A 22,317-nucleotide genomic window follows, 5' to 3' on the forward strand; every position below is an offset into this window, starting at 1 on the left:
ACTAGTGCCATAAGAAGTCAACAGCACATATATATATATATATATATATATATATATATATATATATATATATATATATATATATATATAGTTTTATTGAAAGTCAGTGTTAAATACAGCAGATTCCACATAATTATTTCAGTTTCATTAAAAAAAAAAAAAAACTAAATTGAGATTCAATATTTATTTGTGTGTATCCTGTTATTCAACATTGAAAAAACACTGCAAGAAGCAGAGCTTTATTTCCTTATCTCCTTCGTATTGTTCATCATGTTCAAAATATTTCTATAAGCTCTGGATGTAACTTGGGATGCACTGAAATTACACTGTTTATTGAGCTTTACTGTCGAGAAGCATGAATGATACATGGCAGAGTTATGAGCCTTCAAAGCACTAGAGAGAAAAAAAACAATTCAGAAGAAAAGAACAGGAAAATAAAAAGAACTACATAAATTTCAGAAGTCACCTCCCACTAAAAAGGTGTGCCTGTTGCTCTCTCTCTCTGTTGCTCCAATAAAACCAACAATGGCTTTCTTATCAAACAGCACCACCATATGGATTATAGAAAACTGGAGGCATTGTTCGACAGTGCTTTAAAAAGCTGCACATTTTTAGACTTTGTCATTGTAATATATTCTCACTTTTGTTTAAGGCAAAGCCTCTCCTATATCTGCCAGTCACATTAGCAGATGTATTCAATAACAAACTTTATTTAAGCCAATATATTATGTTGTTAAATTGTACACAATAACCTCTGTGTGTGTGTGTGTGAGATCCCTTTTCAACCATGAAAATGAAATTAAACCCCTTTACCACCTTCCACACAAAAAAATTAAATTCCAGCTGTAAGAGGTATGAAATGATTTGGCAACTTACACTGAAACAGTAATCTTTAATCAGGATTTACATCAAATGTAGTAACCCTATTGAACAAATCTTTGGGTGCATTGTTAAGCAATGTACAGCCTGATATGTAATGCAGTTTTTTTTTTTTTTTGTTTGTTTTGTTTATTAAAATACAGTTAATATTAGTTAGCACTGTTTCATAAGTCCTGATTGCAGTTTTATTTAGCCAATGGGAAGACTTATTCTGTCACACCAAACTGCGTTTGCTACACATTAAACATCTGTGAACAGGTGCCATCAAAAGCACAAAGGCTTACAGGTACAAAATGCAGATACAGCTAAGGCTTTCATAGGCAGGGTTCAATTTCCTAACTGTGTTTTCTTCAGTATGTGCTGTTACTATTTCGTGATCCATCCTTCTTTTTATTCAACAAAAGACTCCCTTTAATTACTGGAGGTAATAAAACGTTCATTTTCTTAATATGGTATTCATGACCACTATTGCATTTCTAATGAGATAAATAGTTTCATTTAATTGCAAACATCTTCCACCGAGAGCGTCCTTCCTTTCTTTCCATCTTTGTTCCCTTAGAATGAGGTTTCCGTCAGGAGTTATTTAAATTTTTGGAATAGGAAAGATAGCTCTTGGTTTTAGTCTGATTGCTAGATTGAGTTTTTTAATGCCCCAGTTTGGTGAAAATGTACACCTGCACAGCAGCACCACATGCTGAAGACAAGCATTTTCCATTGACACAAAGCCTTTTTGAATTGGACCCTTAATTTGGGTTAGTATAACTAACAGAGATAGGTTTGTCTTACTGTTTTTAAAGTTAATATTTACATATTAATGGAAATATACCTTCTGTTATAAAGAACTTAATGATGCCTTGATACCCCTGTTAATTTGATATAGACAGTTTATAGAAACACTCCTTTCTTTCCATCAATTATCCTGAAGTGTAAACAAGTACAGCTTGAGAGTAAGGTGACTCAACTTAATAAAACACACTTTATGAAGCACTCTTCAGTTGTGCGGGTTTTGCAATTGACTTGTTTTGTTTTTAGTAATTTTTTCATCTAGCAGTGAAATTATTGGATGATCATCAAATTAGCTTGGTTGGATAAAGTAACTTTGTTAACTGAACGGTCAAGCAAATTGCAAATCACCAACATGTAAAGAACATTTAAAACCTTCTAACAGGCAGACAACTGTTATTACCATGAACTGAACAATAAGAGGCATTCATTGATTTTTAACAAAGCTCAAAATATGTCTGCCAGAAAACAAGGCAAACTTTCATATTTTTACCCAACTGCAGAAAGAAGAAAAAAAAGAAAGTCCTCTTTGGGTACAAAAATACCAGGAAGCAATTCTGAAGAAGCAGTGAACTGGGCAGCCTTGGATCTGTAAAGTTAAAAAGAGCACTTTTTTGGATTAAAAAAAAAAAGGAAAAACAAAACTTGGATTGCCAAATTGAGTGCATAAAATGCCATCACTTTTCCTTTAATTTGTACAATTTCATTAAAAACATTACTCCAACCTATACTGATTCTATAAATCACTGTTACTATGTATTGCCTATATGATATGTACAGCTCCTAGCTAATGAATCTCCAAATTACACACACAAAAAAAAAAAAACTCATAAAATCCCGCATAAATCTTCTCTATGTCTGCACAGGGGAACGTTATTTATAAAAACACAACTCACAAACTCATAATAATAATCTACAATCTCTCCCCCCTAGTCCCTGGACCCTCTTTCCTAGGCAGTATCTTACAATACATCTCTGTACAGACCCATACAACATATTTCTATATACAGTGATATGGAGGGCAAAATTCCTTATCTATATATTTTGTGAACAGGAACCAAACGCAATGGCTATTTCTTTCTGTTGATTTAGCAGCACCAGTAGTAAACCGGTTGGTTTCAGTCCATTAGTGACCCATTGGCTAGCGCTTTCCCCGTGCTGGGTGTCATTGCCGATGTCATCAGCAGCTGCTGTTCTTGAACTCTCCGTTCTCCGTGATGGACAGCTTGGTGGGATTGGTAGGTGAAATCCCATTGCGGGTGTTCTGCACACTGTAGCGCTCCTTCACCTGCGTCAATGCGTTCATGAGCCGCGAGTTTGCCACATCCAGCGAGGAGATCCTCTTCTCCTAGAAAATGGGAACAAAGGGATAGAGAGAGAGAGTCAGGCAAAACAGAGATGGAAGCCAGAACCAATCCCCCTCTTCACCCCTTCCCAAGGCTTAAAAGATGATAGTACTCAACTAAATCATTCATAATGAAAAAAAACAAAATTATGGTTATTAGAATGTGGCAGTGCCGAAAGGTCTGGAATGATGCCAGTACTGACACCAGTAAGTACCAGTCTATTTCAAGCACTGTTCCTTTCTAAATTTAGCTGACAAAGCGAACCATAAGGCTGGCAAACCCCTCTATTCTACAAACAAGCCAAAATCCCTGACAAATAGGGACAGAGGGCTAACCGTAGTGTTTTTTCTCAATGCCCCTTTTTTCACCTTATTTCTCCAGGATACTCATCCTAAATGTCAAAACATTAAAACAGCTGAGCTTAAGCACACAACAGAGCCCAGCACCGTGCAATGCAATGGCGGTACAAAGGCAGAAAAACATTACGTTTTTACCATAACCGTGGTTCCCAGAAATAGGAATATTAACTATTACAAAATGGGTGTTTCCCCTTTAAGACACCCGACCTGAAAAACTCTATACCAAAGATTCTCGCTTCAGTTCAGGTGTCTTAAAGGGAAACACCCATTTTGTAATAGTTAATATTCCCTACTTGAAAGGGAACTACATGTTTAATGGTACTCCATTTGCCACCACCAACTTTCCAGTGAGTTCATTACCTGTGCATCAATAATTTTCTGTTTAGAATCAATAATGGCCTGCATCTCAGCGTGATCTCTCTTCAGCTCCTCTTCCACTGCCATCAACCTAAAAGCAGACAGATAACAGGGATTTATGAAAACAAGTATCAATTTCTTAATTTTTTCCCACAGAATTAATATCGAATTCTAATTAGTGAATGAAAACTGCCGAAGCACGTGATATAAAAGTAATACAGTCCATGTATGCTTCAGATTCATTAAAATTGAAAAAACCAACATAAAAAGCTATATTAAAATCAAAATAAAATAAATCAGTAAAACACAGTAAATGGCTATACCACGGTAGCGTTCGAACGTCAGTGTATATTTCTGTATTGTAAAATGAAAAACACAAATAAAAAAAGAATTAAAAAGACACCTCATGTGCTGTTCAGTACCTGCTGATGATGCTCTTCATCTGACTGTCCTTCTCCTCCTGCTGCCGCCGCAGCCTCTCCTCGCTGTCCTCCAGCCGGGCCTTGTACTCCATCAACAGCCTCTGCATCTGCTGCTCCTGGGCCAGGAGCCGCCGCTCATAGTCCTCAAGGCGCCGGCTCGACAGCCGCAGCTTCTCCTTCAGTTTTGCAATCTCCTGCTCATACTTGTAAGAGCAAACACACAGCAGTGACGGTTATTTTTATGTCATATAGAAAATGATAATAAAAATAATAATAACCTGAAAGAAAACAATAAGTTTATGTTTGGGTTAATAAGGTAAATATACGGTGTTCACTTAAAACCTACCATAATTAAAATCAGTTGACTCTGTATTCATTAACAGTCAGTCTAAGTAATTAAGGAATGCAGAGTAATTGTTCTGCTGTTCAGTGGCATGCAATTTTTCCCTTTAACAGGAATATAATAAATTATAATATTAGTTTTTTATAATTTTTTTTTTTTTTTTTTTTAAGAGCTGGGATGTGAAGCCCTGTTCCCCAGCTCTTTACATATTGCAGTGTGCAACCCCAACAAAAACAAAAAGATAAGCACAGTTTCCATAATGTAACTCACCTGAGGGATGAAACCTTGTCCATTTTTCCAGCACAAAGACAAAACTATTTTATGCAAACCCAGAGGCAGGCTTCAAAAGGGAGTACATTAAAATAAACAGACACATAAGTTCATTGTGTCATTACATTCATCAAAAGGGGAACACTTATGAGATAATATAAATGCGTTTTCATTTTTGTCAGGGTGCTATACACTTTGCATATGAAATTGAAATCGCTCTTTACCTTTTCCACATGCTTGCTCTCATCCCGACCCTGCTCTGTCTCTTCATCCTCGTACTGCCCGTTGTTGAGGACCCAGGCTGCCGTCCTCTCCACTGGAGACATTGTAATCGACTCCACAGGAGACTGCACCTGAAGCAAGGACATCGCACACACACTTCCAGTCAGTGCCAACAGAGCCTGTGTCTGCTGCAGCAGGGCTGTGCTGCTGTGAACAGCACAGTTTAAACTGCTGGACACTAATTTAGGGCATCTGATATCCTTCCAAAAACCTACAGTATGTCATAAACCATTTTAGTGGGCGTTTTCTCCATCCCACAAGTATGTTGGTTTTTTCGTTTCTATAAAGTTTACAGATGCTGCTAAACAAACCACAGAAATCTTGAGTGCCAGCAGTAGAGCTGAGGAAAGAGATACCCACAGGTGTAGGCAAGCTGTGTTGACATTTCCCCAGCATGTACCTACTGTGATGTACTGTACCCCCTGTATATGTTTGCAAAATAAATGGCACATTGTGCACATTGAATCAAGCGGATATTCAGATCTAATAAAACATGTTTATGGTTTAACTGTTAAAGCACATACACATTATTATATAAAGTACATTTGTACAGAATAGTACATGTATCCACAGTACTGAGATTATACTCAAACCTGACTCCCATTTCTGAATTTCCATATAAAAAATGTGCAATGTTTTCAGTATGTCTGTACACTAGCTACAGAACCCTAAAGTCCACTACACCATCACACTTTGGCTTTAAAACACCGCAGTGACCTTCATCAATAAAAAGCCCCATATGACTAATAGTGAAAGAAGGTGACGAGTAACTGCGGATCTGGATATACCAATAGGTAACCAAGTCATCTCAGACACACACACAATGTCATATAGTGTGGGTCATGTAATCAAGGTGGCCTTTGGCTTGGGAATCCAAAACAGTAGTTAAAAGGGTTGGTGTGTTGACCATATGCTACAGCACTGCTTTGAGGCCCTAGAAAGATTTTAACTGCCACACATACACAAACAGCAGTCTCGTTCATTTACCTGTTGAGCTTGTTGAGGTTGTTGTTGTTTATGTACCATCCTGGCTTTGGGCACTGGGCTCTCCCTGGAGGAGGTAGACTGCTGCCTGGAACGGTTTCCATTTGGCAGAGACGCCTCTGCAGGGGGTGGGATTCCTGTAACACTGCTTGTGCTGCGCAGTGAGGCACTGTGCGGCAGTGATCGAGGTGTCCTGGCACCCCCACTCCCACTGTGGCTGTGCTGCTCCACAAGCACAATCTGGGCCTGACCAGCACTGTTCTGCCTAGGCAGGGCCACAGGCGGAGGCATGGCGTGCCGATCAGGCGCGGTGTGGCGCCGGGAGGCGCAGTCTTCACTCTGCGTGCTGCGCCTGCTGAAGTCCTCCACGCTACTGTTGGAAGGGGCGCTCAGCTTGACAGCGCCAGCAAAGTCCTCACTGTTGCTGTGGCTGCGTGAGCTCTCAGTGCTCAGGTTTTCCGAGCTGGAGTCTGGCCCGCAGGCTTGCTGAGGGGGGTTGCTGAGGTGATAGACAGGGTTCTGGAAGGACAGTGGCTGCAGGCTGCCTTGGTGGCTTAGTGCAGGGTGCAGCGGTCGGCGGATCTGGGGGGCGCTCTGAGGCATGTTCTGTGCTTCCCGTGGAGGGGGCTTGGCAGGGGCTTGGTGGTGAGGCTGCTGCTGGTTGTGTGGGTGCCCCCCCACAGAGAGCTGGCTCCCAGCGAGCCTGGCTGACACCTCATGGATAGACACCCTCTCACTGTGGCTCATGTGACTGTCCTGAAGGTCCATGAGCGAGACGCTGCGGCCATTGGGCAGGAGTTTTTCCCGATCTTCCTTGTCAGAGTAGCTTATGTTCTGGGTGGACGACTGCTGCCCTGGAAGCAGCTGCTTGCTCCGGAAGTATCCATCCATGTGCTCCTGTGTGGGTGACTTTACTTTGTGTAAATCACTGGAAATAATAAATACATAGAAATAGTGAGTAAAGGTCTCCACTGTTACCCAATTGCTCAGTTCTACATTCCAACACTAATACCAATACATCAACAATAAAATGTATAAAATAAGACAGTAGATGAAAAGACTCTCAACATATTATGCACCAAAAAACTAAAATGGAAATACGACATTTCAAAAAGTTTAAGTTTAACTTTCACATAAAATTAGATGCTGTTTCCATCAAGTAGAAATATCTCACAATACTTAAAAGTATAACCTGCAGCACAATATATTCCATATCTTTTCTTACAAGCAGATGTTTCATAAAAAGTTATTATTCTTGTTAACATTAAACTGACTGGCATATACTCCATCTTGTTACTGGCTTGTAATATGGACCATGGCAACTTACATCACATTAAGTCAATGGATAAAAGTTCTGGCATTGTAACAGGGTATTGAAATGGTGCGAGAGGCATCCTGTAGACACAGGTAATACCAGAATATATTTGTCACAGCACCTATTATACAGTACCTGTCCCCAGGGTCCTCAAATATCCTGTGCAGGCCTGAAGCAACGCTGCCATTGATATTCTGGGAGGAGCTATGATCCTGGAACCGTCTTAACTGCTGCTGGATGGGCGTCGGATTAGACAGAGACCTGGTGATGTCACCCAGGATACGTGGAAGTGGCCCAAGCTTAGCTACAGTCGCCTGCAGGAAGGAATTTTCACCCTGTGTTGCAAGTTACCATGGCAGAAACATCCCCCCGGTTTTTCAAATGGGATGATAGAGGGCGGAGTGTCGGTGGTGGTGGTGGTGGTGTGAGCAGTACCATAATGCATTGGTGCAGGCCAGCGCAACCACGAAGACATAGTATGGAAGAAAGAAGGGGTTGGGAGTGTCATCACAATTTGGAAGAGGAATGAAGAGGAAAAACAAAAGGGAAAGAAATTAGGAACCAAAAAAATGTAATACAAATATAACCATGCTTCTACATAATTACTGACATTCCGAATCAAAACACACCATGCAAAAGAAAAGTAAAAGTGGGAGGTGGCAAGTACAAATGATACAGAAAATAAACACAATCCTGACAGACTACAAAACGGCTAAGGCACTGGGTAGTTTGGCAGAAGGTTGTTATGTGGCAAAGACAAGACACATGCTTAACATGAGAGTGCAGTGCTGGGGGAGGGGAGCATGGGGAGGAGGGGTCTGAGAAAAGTGTATAAGCCCCAAACACACCTTGTTAGGTCAAAACTTTGCTGTTACCAAGTCACCCTTGTAAATTCGTCTATGTCTCTGTTTTGCATTTAGTTTTGACCATTTCATTTCTACAATATGTACTAATGAAGCATTCACCAGCAGAAGAAAACTTATATTGCTAAAGATGTAATGCTTACTTCTATGAAGACTAACTGAAAACAACAATTGCTACTTTCACAACACAATCTCAAGATCTCATGGAACATATCACAAAAAAAACATTAAAATGCTGGTAAATCCACATTATTTACTCTGACACTGCTAGATGTAGGGACATAACAATCCAGTAGGTGGGGCTGCTGCCCAACAAATCTTCACAACCCAGCCTTAGAATAACACATTTTTTGTCCACCAGCACACCAAGCACACTTTTCCCTTCACAACTTCAAAATATTGAAGTGTTTACTTTAGGTCCTACAATACATCGTATATATTAAACAAAACCCATATGAAATCGAAAGGTTTAGTCTATATAGCAGTGGACCCATGCACTGTGCGTGGCCATACGATTTTTTCAGTATTTGCACAGCAGTTAACAAAAACACTGTCATCTTAGAACCAGCATTTAAACAGAATAAGTATGAACTGGGACAAGAGCAAGGATTACAAAAACAAGTTCCAAATATTATACTAGGGTAGGAGAAAACATATGTGGAACAACACACACACACACAATGTGAAGGTGAGTTGTTAGTGCTGGTGACTCCACCCCCAGGCCACATACCTTGTCGAGCTGTGAGACCACCTCCCACAGAAGCGAGTGCAGCACAGAGAGCTCCCGGCCCAGGTCTATGTACCCCTCAAACCCAGGCGTGTTGGATATCGTGTCCGGGTTTGAGATTTCCATGAGGAATCGCTTCATCCCAGCCCACTCGTGCTCCAGGAAGTCATTCATAAATGCCATGTACTCCTCCTTGTTGCCAAACCTGACAGACAGATACAATTTTTTTTTTTTTACACACTGACAGCTTTTGACATTTGCAAGCTATGTTAATAGACTATCATGTACACATTTCCAAACTAGCTGGGCACTAGTATGTACACCAACTTTATCTGGTACATACCGAAAAACATTACGACACACTCAATGGTTTTATTTTAAACCAGAAGTGAAGCAATAGAAAGTCTAAATTAGGGTATAATTGAATGAAAAGTGATGAGTTAAATGTGGAAAGAACACTGTATTCGGTAAAATAGGGGTACCCAATTCTGGTCCTAGATAGCCATTCCACTCCAAGTGTAATAGATAAAATAAACTACATTGAGAACGTACTTGGCGAAATTGGCTAGGTTCTGGATGACCTTGGCTATGAGTGTTAGTGTGCGCGATGTCTGGTCATCTGGGTACTCCTGCATGAGGTTGAATAGGCTGGGTGACATGATGGCAGGACACAGGAAGCGCAGGAACAGGGAGGCACTGATGAGACGTTCACTGATGTCCTGCTTTCCACGATTCAGACACTGCTGCTTCCAGGCTGCAAATACCTCTTTCAGCTCACGAGGAAAAACACTGAAACAAAACAAATGTAAATGTCACTGTTGATGTCTGGTCTGCTGCTTTTAACAAACTGATGAGCCACCAACACAGTTAAAGGTAACAGTTGTCATAAAAGACCACCTATTTTGGTCTTGACCCTACTGGATATAAATCATGATAAATCATAATAAACTGCACTTGTAATGCTTGTTCACCTGATACATCTCCAAGCCCTGAACTGTATCACACTGTATATGCCAGAGCTGGACTTAAAATATAACTCTGAATAAGTAACATCCCATAAAGAAGAGTGGATATATATTGTTGCAGTAGATTGTTATGTCTTACCAGTATGAGTTGATTATCTTGCAGAAGGCAAGTTCACAGCACATTTTGAGGTTACTCTGGTGTTCAGACAGTTCATTCAAGGAGCATTTACCAGGGTCCACCTCACAGTTCTCATCTGACTCATACAGCGCCTTGATGAACTCTCCTGGAAGCATGAAACAAATGTTAAAACATATGTTCAAGTAGCGTTTTGGTTTTGGTTTAATCCACGCCTAAACAAACAATCAGTGCACCACTGTAATAGTCAACAATGCCTAGCATTTGATAATTCTCGACTTGCAACCTAATCCCGGTCTTACCCAGTGCGTCATGAAGGTATTTCTGCCCAACCAGCTTCAGGTACTCCTCGATGGCTTTGGTTGCCAGGGTGTTTTCTCTGAAGATCAGGACATCGTGGTCTCCACAGCGATCCACCTCCGACATCACCAAGTCTGTCAGGAAATCCTGAAAGAGTGGTAGTCAAAACAATATGAAGAATCTTTTTATATAAGCCACTGATCTACTGAAATAAATCCACATTAATATAGTATGTTTAAAGGGGTATGACGTGATAGAGTGTTAAATAAGACTGCTGCACCTACCCTTGCTCTGCCCGTGCTCTGCAGGATATGCACCAGTGCACAAGCCATCTCCTCTTTGTTCTTGACACTGATGACAGGCTCCAAGACGGAACACAGCATCATATAATTGTTGGTTATGAACTCTGCAAACTCCTTGTACTGCTCCATGGGGAGGATGGTGATGGTTTGGAAGCGGGACTTGATCCGGATGGAGGGTCCGCTCCCCTTGCCCTTGCTGGGTGTGGGGGTGCTAACCGGGTACCATTTCTCTATGAACTGCCGACCGGTGACACCGGCCATAGGGATGTTCACCAGCCCCACATAGTTGTTCTTGTCCTTCTTCTTCTTCTTGTCCATGTCCTTGTAGATGTGCACAGTGATATTGCGTACCAGTGGCAGGCTGTAGAACTCAAAGTGCTCACCCCAGAAGAGGTTGTCTGCTTTGGTCTTGCTGGTGGTGCGGGCATACAGCACATCATCCAGACAAAGCTCACAGAAATACTTCTTCTTGGGAGGCAGGTCCTTGGCCTCAATAATCCACAGCCGCAGAACATTCTCTGCCCTCCTGCTGTTGTCCTTGGTAGATAAAACAAGCCTCAGAATTAATTTTATATAATATAATCAACTAGCCTTATCCAAGCATAGCAAGCGTTTCTGAATAAAAGGCCTCCACATCAAAAAGACATATTGGATGTAACAGATTATCAGACAACACATTGTTTTGCTCATAAATGTTCTATAAACTTGTATTAACTTCTGTGATGCATATATTTCAATTCATTACATTTACATATTGAAATGCATTACATTGCATTATATATATATATATTATATATATATATATATATATATATATATATATATATATACACACACACACATTTTAATGAAACTGTGGTTTTAATAGAGCTGTTAGTACAACCAAACAGTATGGAAAGTATTTACATGTTATTTACATAAGCAAATGTAGACAAGCCTATTCTGCACAATCAATAAGGGACAAAATCTTGATTTTTGATCAATAGACTACCACTTACCTAGATTACTATACATGTCAGGTCTAGCCATCTTATCAACCCAGTGTTTTCAGGGAAATGAATTTGCTTCAATGTATTTTGGTTTTTGTAACAAATGTTCATGTAAGATATAATGATTTTCCCAAGATATAACAAAGTAAAACATCACAAAAAGTTAATGTGTCAGTGGAGAGACAGAGACAGAGAGAGAGAGAGAGAGAGAGAGAGAGAGAGAGAGAGAGAGAGAGAGAGAGACACAGACACATCTACAATGTACTGGTATTGTCCCAGTTGTAGATGTCTCAGCATAGCCTTTAAAACAGCCTTACCTTGTTTGGCTGAACTGTCCTCTTTAGGTTCTCCATCCACTTGTCCCTCTCTGCTGCGGACGAGCAACTGAAACATTTGCTCCCCCCTGAATAAGCTACCTGGAACACAGAGAATCTTATCTTAGCTAACCCTTAAACAACAAAGTCGCAGACCAACATACAATCAATCAATCAATCACTCACTCACTCAATTACTCAAATCAGTCTGCAGGACATTAACAGTTCCAACCACTCAACGCTTTATATATTGCAATACCACACCCTCAGGGTCAACATATAAATCCATTTTTATATTTGCTATACAGGCCAATAATCTAACATGGCATGTCAATTTAATGAAATGTATGACCAATAGACCACAGCATCAATCTTGGCCAAAAACCAGACAGCCCAAACATCAATGGGGAAGGATCAATGTTAAAGGGCAATTGGTAAAATACAATATTGTATACACAGCAAGTGTAATATTCTTGTATTTATCATAACTACCCATGTTAGATGTGGTTTAAAGCAGTGAGAATCTGGTACTGTAAGTTAAAGTGGCCATCAAGATTTACCTCAAAACAGAATTCCTGACCCAGAATGCTGCTGTGCAGGGGTTTGATAAACACGTCTTCTTCCATTCCCAACTCTAAGGCTTCCACTGCACTACCAGGGCTCAGCAAAGACTCATGAGAGCGTGACTCCTTTAGCTTGGGCAAGCCACCGGACCTGCAACAAAATAAAACAAAAAAGAGATACATTCAACATCACTTATTGTTAACAAAAATAGGACCACAGAGAGATTTAATCTGCCTAATGAGGAAAATTATCGATAGAAATGCAGACAGTGACTGTGCCATTAAGGGAGATTAGACAGTCAAGTGCATTAACATTTCAGACAGAACTTGCTTTTTACCAGAATGTACTGTTTGACTTCCGTGGTCTAAGATTCACTCTTCAATACCTGGAAGGAAAATACTGAATTTCTTTTTAAAAAGTATACATCACAGGTTCATAACGAGCTGGCATGTTGCAGTCATTAACCTTTTGTTATTTGTTTTAACAACATACATCACACAGATAAAATTACTAAAGTTCGAAAAGTTTCAGTGTGCCACAATTATGATAAAATGTAATGCCAATAAAAAAAAAAAATCAGATCGTTTTAGTGTTCAAATTTCCCAAAGGAAGACAAGGTTCTTCCCCTGTTAAAAACCTGTTTGCTAATATATCAAACTGTGAGCCAAACGAGAACACTTACAATTAAATAAACTAAAAAAGCAACACATAAATAAATCAGTTTGTCAATATGCATGTACTCAAGAGAGAGACCTCTTTGGAACACCCCTTGCTGCTTGGCCTTAACAGTGCTTATCATAAAATGGCCGATGCATGCTGCTCAGTCCTACAGTATATTTGCATACACTAACGTGAATAGTAGCATCATAAAATGTACTATTTACAATTTCATACTGAACAAGACACCTACGTAAAACAACCATACAGCCAATTCATTGAGCATCCCCAGATCATAGCGATATATCATCCCTTGGTTAAAGGCCTATTTATGCTCTTCCTCCGAGTAACTTCGGCTCCTCCCTCTTTCCATCCAAAAAGTCAGAGATCCCAAACTTTACATCTTTTTTTTTTTTTTTTTTTTTTTTTTTTTTTTTTAATGCAGCCAGTAACTCCGATCAGCAGCAGACTCGAAAACAGCCCCAGTTTCCTCATAACCTTCCTAGCTTGCTGTTCTCACCACCTTCCCCTCCTCCTTTCATCTTGCAGGTAACATAAACAAGGGCCTGGCTTGGCCTACAAACCTCCCACCTGACGCTGTTGCTATGACAATGCACCTATAAGAAGATTAGCTTTTAAGGGCAGCAGGGACTTGGGAACAGTAGATGCATTCAGAAGCTCTGTTCCTGACAAAACTGGGTTGTGTCCCTTTACCTATGTTGAACTGGCATTGTTTCACAGAATAACTAGTGAATGCCATAATTTCCAGATCTGTAACGTGTTTGTTTATGAAGAATAACATAAATGTGCACCAAAATATATAGAATAAACACACACTCCAATTATTCTGGAGCTGATAATATAAGATAGAAAGATTTGGGACTAATTTACAAAACTATATAAAATGATCAAATAATAGTGTATTGAGTGGTAAATTGAATTCTCTGCAATGTTTTGTTTTTACGTGATTGTTTTGCTATTGAATAGCCTCTCTGTAAAATCCCTTTGATGATGGATTAGCAGCTCTCTCTTCCTGCCACAGATGGGATTAGATAATCAAAAAGCACCAAGAGTCCATGTGGAAAAAGTAATCTTGAAAATCCAGGATTACACAGTGTAACAATTTTATTTTTTGTTCCTGGGTAGTAAGTGTTATTTCCTAATTGCTTATGCCTCAAAAGTATAGAAAATGGCCATTATTCCCCACAAACTTTGCTTTTGTGACCGGGACAGCGATATTTTGAAATATCACTATTTCCAGTGAGAAAATGAGCAAATGTGTGTCTTTTCAATCACATCAAGTCAGAAAAAAACAACATATGAATCCAAATTAACATGTATTTATACTAAAGTAATACAAAAATGACTACAAAAGATTATAAATTTACAGTATAATCGTAAATCTCGAAAAACTACTCACTTCTAAATCTTTTGTAGTCATTTTTGTATTACTTTAGTATAAATACATGTTAATTTGGATTCATATGTTGTTTTTTTCTGACTTGATGTGATTGAAAAGACACACATTTGCTCATTTTCTCACTGGAAATAGTGATATTTCAAAATATCGCTGTCCCGGTCACAAAAGCAAAGTTTGTGGGGAATAATGGCCATTTTCTATACTTTTGAGGCATAAGCAATTAGGAAATAACACTTACTACCCAGGAACAAAAATTGTGTTACATAGTGATTATCAAGGCAACACAGGGACATATCCACCCCAGCACAAGTTTACAATAATTGTAAAAAAAAAAATCATAATAACAATAATACTTAACACTCTTTATTCAAGCAAACATTTTCATATGTTAAAGACAACCGGCTATAAGAATAAATCATTGTGTGACTTTCACATTTTTGTTTTGCTAGATACAGAAACTGAGTTGTAGCATCTTTAAACCACAAGTTGAAACACAGCCAGGTCTTATTACTTGCAATGAAAGTGATTCCAAATCCAGTTACAAACAGATCTAAGTAAAACAGTCTGGGTTAATCTCTCTGGTGCTTTCCAGGGGAATCCTGAGCACTACCTAGAGCATCTACCTGTAGATCTTTGAGACCTGCCTCAGCTCCTAGACCTTCTTGAAGCCTATTTAATTCTGTGTTACATTTAATTGCGTATTCAGCATGTGTACTGTATTTGAAAGGGTGCAAGTGACGTCAATGTATTAAGCCAAATGTTGACTTGAATCTCAAAAATAAACCAATCTGTCCGTTTCTGCACTGCTTCTCCACAACCTCACACAATTTGTCATGAATTAATTTTGCACAATTTCCATTCTCTGCTGATTGAGGCCCTGGATTGAGCAATCATGTGGACAGGATTTAGCTAATCACTGCCCTTGAAGGTAATCCCTCAAGGTCAGGAGCACTAGGATATGTCTGTGTGCGCTAATCTGATTGAACATTGCCTAGGTTTTCAATTTACTTAGAAATTGTATGAAAGCAAATAGGCAGTAAACAGCCAAACCTCTTTTTAGTCATAACATTTTTTTAGATCAGTATAAAAAGCAAACTGGTATAATTTTACAGTTTTCCTTATTAATTGCAGCTACAATATATACATAAAAAACCTCATTAATATATTCTGGTTAAACATAGATGTTCCATGAAGAGGTCCTTCGGTTAATCCCTACCTATGAAGCAGGAAGTGTGGAGCTACACCCCCACTCCCATGTCAGCTGTAACAGTAAACAGCTAAACCCATTAGCACACAATCTTAAACAACACTATAGCACTGCAGTATGAGATAAATACATACAGCAGGCCAGAAATGATTCTTAACTCATAAAAAGACAGAATTATAGGCTACATATAGCTGGCAACATATAGTACTATATTATAACACTGTATGTGGTCACTTATTAATGTACACAGAGTCAATTCAGAGAATACTGTTTGTATTTCCCTTACACTAGCATTATACATAAGTGTATCCTTTTCAAAACACAGAAAACATACTCCTATTGATTTATAGCAAAGAGGCTCCCAGAGGAATATTAATATCACCCAAAGTCAATATCAAATCATTTGAAATAACTAAAATCCCTATTCACTAGGCAGCTTTAGTTTTGACCTACCTGAAACGTAGCGTATTGGAAAGGTAGTTGACATGAGTCCTCTTTATGATAAGTGTAAAAGCCATGGCTTACACTTTCCATTTGGATTCTATGTTTTTTTCCTCTACCGTTCATGGAGGAAACACACAGATACACCAACAGACACAGCATTATCCTTGCTTTCCCATAATCCCTTAAAACCCACTTTCACTAAATCACAAGAATCTCCACATGGCGGATGAGCTCTAATGCCAGTTAAACTCACAGGTCCAGACGTCCACTACTTGTTTAGCTCTCTCCACTGCAAGAAGGCACTTGGCTGTTTCAAACAGCAAAGCACACTACTGCCAACTATTACGTTATCCAGTCTAGAATGATATGAGATAGGCTGGGCTGGGCAAAACAAAGGTGAAGTTGTTGTAAATCATGCAATAGAACTGAAACAAAAGTAAATGAAGCTGAGTGAGAGCTTGGTTCACCAATTGCTGTTTGTTGAGGTAGGTCAGGGGACAGTTACTAAACTGGGGAATTTCTTTCTGAATTTTGTTTCCCTTTTACTTTAGAACAGAGGAAAATTATTATCTGACTAAATGAATGCTCCCCTTTCTCTATGGGTTTTTCAAATGAGCAGCTCAATCTGACAGTATGCTCTGTCCCTATTCATCTGTACCACTAACGAAACAGCGGATCATGCTTACTTTCCACTGTAGTAAACACAGTTAATAAAGGTCATTTGATGGATATTTACCTGCTGTACTGCTATCATTATAAGCTATGTAACTGAATTTCCCTTGCCATCAAAAGTACAGCATCTAAATATTTGATATTATATTACACAATTACTGTACCACTAATGTACGAGGCCAGCCTTTCAGCAGACAGTTAATGACTGTCTAGAATGTTTAAAGCTCTATCCAGTTATTAACTTTTCAGAAAAGTACTGGCTGTAGTAGTGTGGTTATGAACCAAACCTTCATTTATTCTAGGAATTAATTCTACATCTGAATTCAGTTTTCCAGTATTCTTCTGACACTGTGGGAATGGTTTAAATAAATCTAACCAAAACAGCACATACGGCATTTTTAAAAAATATGGTTAAGCCAATTAAAGCAGTAATCTTTTTTTTTTTTTTTTTTTCTGTTTTGCCATGTTCAGAAGCTCTATGATTTACATTGATAATCACCAGCTTCTAAAACCAATACCTTCCACTAGGTGGGGCTACATTTTGAACAAGCAGTCCAGATAATCTGTTTTCACCTAAAATCCCATCCTGAAATGACCTCCCCTCCCTTTGCAAGCAGGTTCATTGACATCTGAGAGAGAATGACTAGGAAAGAATCTCAGTGCATGTGGACTGATCACACATAACTCGAGGAAAGAAGACACTGACCAAAAGACTTCTCTTTGAAATATTATTGCAGTACCTTTGGATTTTATTATTTCTAACATGAATAGGACTAAAACGGGAACGGTCTGAGCATGCACTTGAGCACAGAAACACCAGACAATGGAAACACAGCTTTGAACTTTGCTAGAAGCAGAGGACCGCTGGGATCAATTTACCTGTACAGATTATTTTACACTCAATAATATTTAGCTGTATATCGCTGGAAGCCGAGGATTGTGCATGAATGCTCTACGGACTTTAGCAGTAGATCAGGCTATTGGACAAGTGGTGATACAGTGTAAAAAAACTGTATGATAGACAAATGTAAATATTTATTTACTGTTACTGTAGATCAGTATTTATCACAAAATTGTCAGTAAAATAAAATAACCTTTTTTATTGAAAAACACAATACTGCTATATATATATATATATATATATATATATATATATATATATATATATATATATATATATATATATATATATATATATATATATATATGTGTGTGTGTGTGAAGCAAAAATGAAAATCAAACCTGTCATTGTCGTTATGTCTCAGGGAGGGCAGTCGAAAGCTGGTGTTGCGATCCAGTTTGGACTGACTTTTCGTCCTCTTAATTGAACCCTTAAGTCGTTTGCTGAAGAAACCCTGGGGGAGGAATACGAGGAAGCCAATTAAAAACTACTGTAAGTCAGCCATGTGGATAGTTGTTCAAAACGTGATGACTTAAGGAGCACGAAAATAGAACAATAAAAGGGACGCTCTTTACATTCACAGAAGATCAATAGAACTTCCTTACTGTCACATAGCTGTGCTTTCTGCTGCTTACTCATTAACAGTGCAACTGGGGAAAAGCAGGCATTTTGAATAACATATTGCTGAGTTACGGACACTGTGGCTTTAGCTAATGCTTACCCATTTAAAGAGTGCCCCGGGGCTGAAAGAGGAAGCAAGGAGAAGAAACATGCTATTGAATAAAAATTACTGGTGCAGGTCAATTTAATGAGGGCTAAAAAGCACCCAACTGACTGAGAACGACTGCTTTTATCCCCATTTAACAGTCAAGTCTGTTTCAGCTGACAAGCTAGATGGAACCTGGAACCTAGCTTTTAATTTCACAACAAAGCTGGGGTCGATTCCTGGTTTTCAATTTCAATTCTATTTCCAATTCATTTTTTTAATGAAATCTCAATTCCAATTTCCATTCCCTTTAAATCAATTCCAACACATCATTGATCAAAATTCCAATTAGCAGCATTCTGTTACAATAGACTTCTCACAGTGGCAACAAATTGAAGTCACTGTTAGTCAATTAAATTGGCTTCAAATGAAAGAAGTTGGACCGTCACAACAATTAGTATGTCTCTAAAATGTCCTCCTTCAAAGGAATTGGAATTGAAAAACAGGAATGGACCCCAACCCTGATCATGCTACAAACGATGTCTACCTTTAATACAATACAACATATAATGTAAAGAAAGTATCACGATTCATCAACATGAATTTTCTTTTCCATAAATACACGACCAGTGCTTTATTGGTTTTTGTAGGTGCTTTACAGTACCTTGGACCCACGCCTGCTTTTCAGCACTCTTATGTGGTGTTGGGGTACTGCTACTGTATTATTAGAGCTACTGCCATTGCAGCAAATGGAACTAAGCATCCAATACATTGTATTGCTGGACAAAATATTTAAGCATTATAACTGGATACTCAAGAACATAAACAAGCCTAACAAAGTTACAGTTCTCTCTAGATTGCACAGCACAAACAACAACCTTATACAATGCCATATCTTGATTCAGAAGCTTATGATGAAGAAATATGTCTGGCAGAAACCTAAACAGAAGTAAAAAAAAAAAAAAAAAAAAAAAGCACACACACAAAACTGAAACAATAAAGGCAGTAGAGAGTGTTCCTCAGTACAGCGAAACAAGTTCAACATGTATGTCCCAATAACTTAAAACCACAAAGATTTACAAAACCCCCTGCAAACACCTGATTGTGTGCAGTAACAATATCAATATCTCTGCATAAAATCTGTCAGGGATTTCTGCATCTTTACAGATAACCAGCATTTCCAGTATCAACAGAAACCAACTTTGTTTTCTATAGGTGGCTGTCTACCTACTACAGATACTGCATGTCAATAAATAAAATACCTACGTAAATCAAGTACAGTACATAAAAGGATTATGCATACTATTTATATTATATTTTTTAACATTTATCCCCATTTAACTTTTTTTATTATTATTATTTAGTACTTCCAATGCAAATGAGCCATCTGTATTCCTAACAGGATATCTACAAATGTTCTGCGTACACCTTTACCTATGTCTACTGCTAGATCCTGTATCCTGGAGTTACTAAACTGAACTGGTCTAAAATTAATAACCTAAAGTGTACAATACCATGTACCCAAGCTTAATACCACTCATTTTTTTTATCAATAAACACCGTCTCCTTTTTGACTAGAAGTCGTTTTTTCAATTAATACAAAAAAACCCCCCACTTTTTATTGTCCTATTACACCTATATGGTTACAATAATGTTTTTAAAACAGTAAGGTGGTATCAGCATCAGATCACACTCTTAACAACTACGCCAATGTGTGCTACTGTATCAGAGGGTTATGTCTACGTCATCCGATGTGAATTATGAATATGATGTAAGGAAGTACTGATAAGACCGGGAAGTTGAGTTTGTCACCAGGTCATATTAACCCATTACATTTACATTCATTTTTTTTTTTTTTAAATAAAATGCTATATCAGGAAAGCAAATATATAACTACACCAAGGTTTCTTCAGATGAATGGACCAGTGAAAGGTACTGCACAGTACTTACAATATACTTGGTGTACTAGAAACAAAGGGGGCATCAGAAATAGATTATTTCAGAAGTAAAGAATGAAGAAATAAGACTTGACTTTAGCACCAATAAATGAGTATGTCATGGTCACCCAGCACAGATAAGCTTGGAAAAAAAAGTAGTCATTGCAATAAGGGCTCACTTTGATTAATGGTGTGGCCCCTGACTTTGCCACCTATTGAGCGCTGTATTTGATTTCAATATTGATTCATAGAAAGTCTCTAATTATTTTAGAGGAAATGTAGCATAACTAATGTTCTTCTTGCTACACTGAACTATTTAAATAAAGCCACTGTGCCAGTTCCAGGGTGACAAACAGCACTACCTCTGCATAATTATTTTGTTGTTTTTTTTTAACTGCAATAAGTGTACACAGTTGCAATCGGGTAGTTACTGTACCAAATAAAATAAAAACAACTGAATTAAATTGATCTTGTTTTGCACAGGGGCACTGCACAACACAAAATGCTGCATCAAATATGCAATATTGAAACCCCACATGCTAGGAATGCTAATAACTTTCTTTTTCCTAGCACTTTCTGCAAGAGGCTTTGTCAGCTACACATTTTGCTGTTACTGTACTTGTATTAGATTTTCCCCATATTTGCCTCATATTTCTGCATTCCCCCTTGAGTTTTGTATCTAGCATTGTGTTTGGTTAACAACAATTGATATGGCTTAACATGAATCTGTATTTTGGAGGCAACTCTTTAATTTCTAAGGCTTTGGAAGGCCAAAAATACAAAGCAAGTTCAGATTTGAGCTACTGATAGCACTGTATTCACAGATTGTGGTACAGAAAAAAAGACTGACCCATTTAAAAAGGCATTCTTACAGTAAACCCCTTTTAACTATAGCCCATTATGCTGTATTTGAAATGTGCATAGATATAAAACAAACACAGGCTAGCTGCTTCTAATGCACCAACAGGTTGAAATTGATACCGTATTTCTCTTGTGATGCATAACGTTATGTTTCAGATTTAAAAGCTATTATAAGAACAATTATGTTAGCAGCTCTAACAGTATAGGTTTCAGGAGGTAACAATATACGTGGAGAAAGGTAGACTTCTGAACTTCACAAGCACACTAGTGAAAGGTTATACAGACTATGTAACTGTTCTAACTTCAAGCGTCAGGCCTTCAAATAACAACAACACTGGTTTAATAGACCCAGGCCAATTTAAGACTTCAGAAAAGGGATTTTCTGCTTTGACTTTAGGCCTGGTTCTCTGTATCAACTCAAAAGTGCCAGTCTGCGGTTTCTTCAGAGTCCACTCAGTAGTTTGCTGTTCTGATTAGATTGAAGTAAAATAAATGTTTCTGCCAACATCTCAGCAGAATTTTTTAATTGGACTTGACAAGACACATTTCTGTGATTTGCTTATTTTAATTAACTTGATCATTTAAAACACTTAACCCTTAAAGGCATCTGATTTAAAAGAAATAACTTAATTCATGAACAAATATGAATTTCCACAGCAAAAAGCTACCAAACACACAGATAGATATACTGTATGTTAATTTAATTAATATATACCACATTATTTATATATATATGGGCCAAACCATACACTATCGAGCTTGCAGGGTTGACTGAACCGAAAACCAGCATCTGGGTGCAAAATACTGCAGAGGCTTGTGAGGTGCTGCATATACAAATGCATCACACAGTAAATGCTACTAGAAGTACAGATGTTTCAACATCAACTGTTCAGAGGAGACTGCATGAAGTTGGCCTAACTGGAAGAATTGCTGCAAAGAAACCATTCTTAAGAGTGCAGAATAAGAGGAAGAGACTTGCCTAGGCTAAAAAACACAGAAACTGGACGTCTGA

The 22,317-nt window shown here is 38.4% G+C and overlaps 1 protein-coding gene across 7 annotated transcripts in view; it reads right to left on the reverse strand.

Annotated features, from left to right (window-relative positions):
- Positions 1-872: 872 nt before the first annotated feature.
- Positions 873-22,317, reverse strand: part of LOC121330766 (ras GTPase-activating protein nGAP-like) — an 87,103-nt gene continuing 65,658 nt past the window's right edge. For 5 of the 7 annotated variants that reach the window (XM_041277506.1, XM_041277503.1, XM_041277501.1 and 2 more), the window contains 14 exons: positions 18,143-18,255; positions 12,497-12,650; positions 11,940-12,038; positions 10,616-11,170; positions 10,334-10,478; positions 10,035-10,179; positions 9,483-9,719; positions 8,934-9,135; positions 7,476-7,675; positions 6,029-6,953; positions 4,984-5,112; positions 4,147-4,349; positions 3,728-3,815; positions 873-3,010 (listed from right to left, as the gene is read on the reverse strand). In XM_041277506.1, the coding sequence (XP_041133440.1) occupies positions 2,843-3,010; positions 3,728-3,815; positions 4,147-4,349; positions 4,984-5,112; positions 6,029-6,953; positions 7,476-7,675; positions 8,934-9,135; positions 9,483-9,719; positions 10,035-10,179; positions 10,334-10,478; positions 10,616-11,170; positions 11,940-12,038; positions 12,497-12,650; positions 18,143-18,255 (3,363 nt within the window). In that variant the 3' untranslated portion in view covers positions 873-2,842. The remainder of the gene's footprint in view (positions 3,011-3,727; positions 3,816-4,146; positions 4,350-4,983; positions 5,113-6,028; positions 6,954-7,475; positions 7,676-8,933; positions 9,136-9,482; positions 9,720-10,034; positions 10,180-10,333; positions 10,479-10,615; positions 11,171-11,939; positions 12,039-12,496; positions 12,651-18,142; positions 18,256-22,317) is intronic. The other 2 variants (XM_041277505.1, XM_041277502.1) reach the window with 1 other exon arrangement.

Source organism: Polyodon spathula, chromosome 18, assembly GCF_017654505.1.
Source record: "Polyodon spathula isolate WHYD16114869_AA chromosome 18, ASM1765450v1, whole genome shotgun sequence".
Taxonomy (NCBI): Eukaryota; Metazoa; Chordata; class Actinopteri; order Acipenseriformes; family Polyodontidae; genus Polyodon; species Polyodon spathula.